The sequence below is a fragment of the Loa loa genome (assembly GCF_000183805.2).
Source record: "Loa loa unplaced genomic scaffold supercont3.116, whole genome shotgun sequence".
In the NCBI taxonomy this organism is placed as follows: domain Eukaryota; kingdom Metazoa; phylum Nematoda; class Chromadorea; order Rhabditida; family Onchocercidae; genus Loa; species Loa loa.
Window position 1 is genome coordinate 28,721 of NW_018108296.1, and position 6,417 is coordinate 35,137.

Consider the following 6,417-nt stretch of genomic DNA (forward strand, 5'->3'; position numbering starts at 1 on the left):
TCTCTCTCTCTCTCTCTCTCTCTCTCTCTCTCTCTATATATATATATATATATATATATATATATATATACATAGCTCTCTTTTTATTGTTATTAGGGCTATTACCTACCGCCGATGTGTACTAGTAGTATATATTATCAAATACTGGTTGACATTTTATGTGTCTGATAAAAAATCCTGTCCATTTTAATAATGATTCTGAGAATTCTTAAATTTTAAGGCCAAATTTGTATTTGTCCGTACGTACTCCAACAAGTCTTGAAGGGTTATTACATTTGCTCAGTGAAGATGAAAGAAATGGGAAACATTTCAACGGTCCAACGATCATTTATTGTTCCACCCGTATTCTGGTTGATGAAGTTTACGAATATTTGTCTAGTAAGAGCTCCATTTTTAATAAATATCTTTGCACTGCTTTGATGGAATGATTGAAACGAATTTCATATTATTGTCAGATTGCCTCAATACATTTGTGGTAAATTACAATATGATGTTCATACAAATGTTCCATCTTAAAGAATTCAAATACACATGAAAACACTGGAACTTCAAGCATTACAGAGGAAGGAGTGCAGTGCACGCGATATCATGCAGGGATGTCAACGGTAGCTAGGCGAAAGGCCCACGAATGCTTTATGAAAGATCGCATAACGACGATTATTGCAACTGTAGCATTCGGTATGGGAATTGATAAAGCGGATGTACGGAATGTTATCCACTATGGAGGTTACTGTTTAGCTGTATTTTTCACCACATTTCTTCAGTTATTAGATATAAATTAAAAGATATGTTGTGAGTTTTGCTACCACTGCATGCCAATAATTTTCAAGAATCTTACTAGTGCAAATTTTTAGCCCCGAAAAATATGGAAAGTTATTACCAAGAAATTGGAAGAGCAGGTCGTGATGGTTGTCCCAGCAAGTCCATCGTATTTTTCAAGGACCAGGAATTGACTAAACATCGGTTATTTTTTCTTACCCATTTTTTCTCTCTAATAATGCTAGTTATATTGAATCCACCAATATAGGAATAGGCAATTAGAACTGATAAGCGATGAAAAGGATGGTTTTGTAGGAAGGCTTGCGAGTTTCATGGTTTATATTAGATGATAAGTATCATGGAGGGGCAAGGCAAAAAAGCTGTTTATATTTTTATTTCATTGATTTTCAGGTACTGTATATTGGGGGAGCAAAGCTGGAAAGAAAACTATAAGAAACATCTGTTAGAAATGCTCTCCTTAATGGAACGATTTCTTCACGCAGAAAGCTGCAGACGATTGTTAATACAATTTCTTTTATTTCTTTCATTTACTGTCTGCACAGATTCTTCAGGAAGAATTGGCAGATTCTTATAGATTCTTCAGGAAGAATTGGCAGAATTTCTATTTCAAGTTATATTTCTATGTAGTAGATCATGATAGAACTACCTGAAAACTGGTGATAAACTGTACTTTGCAATTGATGTCAATGTTTATTAGGTCTGTCTTTTTTGTAATTTTAGGGTTGCTTATAAATAGGTCTACTTTTTAATACTCTTGGCAGTTGAGGCTGTATAAGATTTCAGAGCAGAGAAATACTCTATTAGTTCAGCTTAATGGAAGGTACTGACTAAGAATACTGAGCTTATAATTTCCAAAAAACCGGACGAGTTTTCTAAACTCACTAAATATTATTATCCCGCATAATTACAAATATTTAGCGACAGTATAAGAACAGAAATTACTTTAGTCGAGAATTCCAAATAATTACTTTTTAATTTAGCTTACTTCTATCCCATTTTGATGAACGCGTGAAAAAAGAAGCAGGGAATGTAGGATGTTGTGATATATGCGATCAACTCATCGGTTCTGAAAATAGTGCTATTGGTCGTTCATTAACTAATTCAAAAAATTATGGTAATGAGTCATTGATATTACTTCGTGCCATCGACATTTTTGCGGGATGCACTGGTCTGGGAAAAGTAATCGATTTCATCAAGGGGGTGACATTATTTTCTTTATTCTTCATTCATACTTCCTTCATACTTCATTATTTCCTTCATAATTTTGCATATCTAATCATGTCTTATATTTGAGATTAGTTTTATAATAGTTGCTAAATGTTGTAGTATGGTTTTCTTAAAGTTTAAAACATCAAGTACCGATTGTTCGCTACTGATGGCAAAGAAAATAAATATTTCTGTAGCGTAAATTATCTTTATTGCAGAAAGCAAATGTTATCCAAGCAAAGCAAAAAAGCGAATATTATGGGTCAGGAAAGCACAAAACAGGAGTTTTTTGGAAGGAGTTGGGGCGCATATTAAGATTGAATGGTTACATCACTGAAACGAAATGCTCCTTCAACAATTTTGCTCATCTTATATCGCTTTCTGATAAAGGACAAAATTGGTTGTACGGGAAAAACAAGGTTATCTTTTATTTCTTTAGTAATGATGTGCTGGGTTTGCATTAATGTCTTATAAATTATTCATATCCAGTTTATTTGGCCTATGCAAATTTCGGAAAGAGAAAAAATTACAACTTTTTGAAAATCATTTGAAAAATTTTTAGCGAAATTCAAAATATGTACATATTTGTCTCCGGTGATTCTAAAATTTTCAGGAACTGTTCCTTGAACCAACTCCTTTGTTAATTGGTCGAATCCGAGTAAATGGCGAACATTATATACCTCGAAGTAACGAATCACTTCCTTCCAAGTAAGTTTTTTCTCCCTTCTTCCAATATGTTTTTGCCTGCCGAAAGCTATCTCTATTGCTTGCTATGTCGGCGTTTTAGAAAAAAAAGGCATTGTTCGTCGTCCATCATATATATTTCAGAATATTAAGCTTTAAAAAACAACGTGAGTACAAGGATTACAATTGTTACAACAAAATAATGCATTCGAAGGGCATCACTGCTTCTGTAAGTAATTGACGAAATAGCGAATTCAAACGATATTTACAATTTCCTATTTATCAGCAGCAGTCTACTCAGTGGTTCAATACTAAACGGGTTAAATTTTACTGTTAAAGCTTAGATTGTCTTACAATGATTTACATAACCATATTTCTACACACTTAATTTAGGATGAGCTCGAAAAGATGTTGTTCGAGACACGTACAAACCTGGCTATAGAACATAACTGTAGTACCCATATTATTGCATCAAATAAATGCGTTCGACAACTAGCGACGCTACGACCGTCTTGGTCTGTTTTTGCTAAAATCTAAGAGTAAACGATTTGTTGAACTGTATTGTAAAAAGTTAATATTGTCCCATGAATTATTTTTCTATCGTGAACGTTATTATTTATCGTCGACGTGAACGTTCTAACATTCAAAAATAAAGAGAGTCCTACGGTTTTACCCAAACTTTTAAGTTCAGTAAAATTCAGTATAGTTTTTCATGGAAAATCAGAACTGTTGCAGTATGCAAAACTTGTGCATGATCGAAGAAATGACGGGGGAAAAACAGCAAAAATTTGGACAGAAGCTTATGGATACAGTTATTGAATTCTGCACTGCTCACAATATGTCTATGGATTGCATGACCAATTCAACTGTATGTCGTTACTCTGACAATCTCATATTTATCATGGAATGTGGTATTCGAACTAAGAAACTGCTATGGATTCTTTGTAGAGGGTATATGGGAGCCATTTGTACCAAGTAGTTCTCATGATGAAAAGGATCATGGTTGGATTCGTGAAATAGAGAAACAGTTTATGCCGTTGTTGGGTGGAAAATAAGTTTCTTTGGTTGGTTGGGTAGGGATGTGAGCAAGTAACGATGGGGATAAAATGATAAGGTGTAAGTAAAAATTGTTGCGCCTGTGAAAATAACAAGCTTGATTTCAGTTGCCAAGAGAAATAGAGCAAGGAATGTGTACACTAAATGAAACTTGTACTGATGTTTATCGAAATCATATCAAGGAGAAGCAGTCACTGGTTAGTTATCGATCGCCGTCATTTCAAATCTGTATCATTATGAAAGATACTTTTTTGTATATTTAAAGTAGAATTTGTAAGAGAAATAACATGCGAAAGTGAGTGTTACTGCATTCGTTCTGTGATTTTTTTTAGATCCAGAATTACAGAGGAAAAATTGTTCAAGGATTTAGACCAGCAACGTTTTTTATAACTCTTGTGAAATTTTTAGAATTATGATTTTTAAGCTGCCTTTGAAGTTTGGGAATTGCAGAAAAACTTCTAGCTTAAGAACTTCTAACTCTAGCTTCTAGCTTATTTCTGGCTTTTTCATTGAATTCAATAACTGCTCAAGCAAAATACCATTGCTTGTTCTCTCGGAAAATGTTGGATGGAATGAACGTTGTTTGATTGAAGGGTGATTTGGCAGAAATATTTGCAATAAGCGAAGGAACTGTAGCTTCGTATTTTGTGAATTTCGTAAAAAATGGTCTGCCGATATATCTGGATGCTGTTGGGATAAAGAGACAGCAGATAGATATTGTTTACGGTATTATTCGAGAATATGGATCAGGTAATTCTTGGAATCAGTTGGAGGAGCTGGTGAAATTTAAGTACTCTAGAATAAGGCTAGGAACCCCCAAGATTAGTTTAAAATGCAACAGCATCTGGATATGTAAAAATACACACATTCGAATACCGCTAATGTTTTAATGTTCATCGGCAAATTGCCTTTGTAGGCCAAAGGAAACTTCATCGAAGGGGACTATAGTTTTATAGTTCGTTTTGCATCCGGTGAATGCTAAAAGAGAAGCCTATTATCTAAAAAAAAAAGTGTATTTACAAATTCCTGTCTTTTGAGCCGAAGAAAAAATTTTTTAAATTATTTTTGTTATAAATCACTTCCACACATCGGTTTTATCTAATTAACAAACTGTGAAAGTTACCAGTCTTGCCTATTATAGAGCTGCTTGCCTATCATTAAACTGAAAGTAATGCCTGATGTCGAAACTCACATAAAACTGAAGAGAGTATCTGAATATATTGAATAATTGCACAATTTGACATTAGTGCAACTTATTCCTCTAATTGATACGTTTTAATTATTGCAGACATTTTGCATATAAAGCCTATTATGGAGGCGCTTCCAAAAGATTTCATAGACTACAACCGGCTAAAAATTATTTTCACGATCCTGGAATATGAATATGGTGTTGTTGAAGATTCAGAAGAAGCACCGTGCAATGTCATCTCAGCTGAGAACAACAACAAACGGAATATTCCGGAATGGATGAAGGCACAAGCACCGCACTTATTGCAAAATAGAAAAAGAAAAAAATCAAGCTTGCTGAAATGATTGCATTTTGCGATAGACCTTTTCAAACTATTTGTAACATAAATAGGCCTTGCTATTAAATATTCTGCTTCATTCTTGCTTCGTTAATTTCACGTGTTCGACAAATCATGACATAAAAGTCCTTATAATGTGCTTCCTATCACTGCTATTCTTGCAAAAGGTTTAATAAGATTGAGTAATTTGTAGCTAAAATATCCTTCTATGGAACATAAAGTTCGCTTATCAGTATAGGCTAGAAATCAGAATTTGTGGTAATTACGACGAGCAACAGCATCCTGTCTAGCTGCTGATGGGGACGCTGATGCTTCTGGCATAGTTCGTTCTTCTGGTTTACATTTAACAGCTGAGGATGTTGCTATTTGTTCAGGTCGTATTTTCGATATTTGGAGTCGAAGTTTAGTTTATGGTTCACATGTCGGTTGGTGTTGGCTCGGACTGGCGTAGTTGTTTCTAAATTTTGATTAAATCAAGGTCCGAACTTTTACGTGTAGACTTGGGAGATATTCTTAAATCATGATTGGTGTGAAGTTTTGCTATTAGAAACATTCCGAAGTACAGAATAGAGAAGCACTAGTATAATCAGCAGAAATCTGGATTTTTAGTTGTTACACACGTAAATTAAAGATAATCACATAAAACTCATAAATAAGCAGATCAGTTTTATTTCTATTGGATAGAAATGTTAAAATACGTCAAAATAATTAAGGTATTTGTTGTATAAAGCATTTCCTAGATGAATGATTCATCATATTACACAACAAAAAAACGTTTTCTCATACCTAAAGTAATGAGTCAGTTGTCAAATCTTCAAATCCTCTAAAAATGTTTTTTTTTCTTTTTTTGTCTGATGTTGAGATTTGCGTATATCCGGCAACCAATCTGTAAACATTGGTAAAACAGTTCCAATTAGAAATTGTTTTATCAATTTCCTCTTTGTATAAAACTAACCTTGTATGTAAATTTCTCTTGCAGCTGTGAAAATACTGTCAGTTTTGTAAAAACCTTATAGGTAGCTATTCTCATATTGTAATCCACCGCACTTGTTCTAGAATTTGAGATTGTGACCCACTTTTCACTCAGTAAGCACTATATTCTGCAATGGGATTTTTACTACTTCACTTAAATCACCGATCCAGCTTATATTCTATTCTGTTTCTG

General features: G+C 33.8%; 1 protein-coding gene across 1 annotated transcript in view; it reads left to right on the plus strand.

The window, feature by feature from the left end:
- LOAG_17704 (CBR-WRN-1 protein) overlaps nucleotides 1-5,366 on the plus strand; it is a gene marked incomplete at its 5' end in the record, with an annotated part of 10,812 nt that extends 5,446 nt beyond the window's left edge. The window contains 13 exons of the mRNA XM_020450366.1: nucleotides 221-378; nucleotides 562-726; nucleotides 855-963; nucleotides 1,171-1,278; nucleotides 1,761-1,980; nucleotides 2,205-2,405; nucleotides 2,600-2,694; nucleotides 2,815-2,899; nucleotides 3,064-3,185; nucleotides 3,406-3,538; nucleotides 3,834-3,923; nucleotides 4,320-4,476; nucleotides 5,015-5,366. Of these exons, the coding sequence (XP_020305962.1) occupies nucleotides 221-378; nucleotides 562-726; nucleotides 855-963; nucleotides 1,171-1,278; nucleotides 1,761-1,980; nucleotides 2,205-2,405; nucleotides 2,600-2,694; nucleotides 2,815-2,899; nucleotides 3,064-3,185; nucleotides 3,406-3,538; nucleotides 3,834-3,923; nucleotides 4,320-4,476; nucleotides 5,015-5,259 (1,888 nt within the window). The 3' untranslated portion in view covers nucleotides 5,260-5,366. The remainder of the gene's footprint in view (nucleotides 1-220; nucleotides 379-561; nucleotides 727-854; nucleotides 964-1,170; nucleotides 1,279-1,760; nucleotides 1,981-2,204; nucleotides 2,406-2,599; nucleotides 2,695-2,814; nucleotides 2,900-3,063; nucleotides 3,186-3,405; nucleotides 3,539-3,833; nucleotides 3,924-4,319; nucleotides 4,477-5,014) is intronic.
- Nucleotides 5,367-6,417: the final 1,051 nt, after the last annotated feature.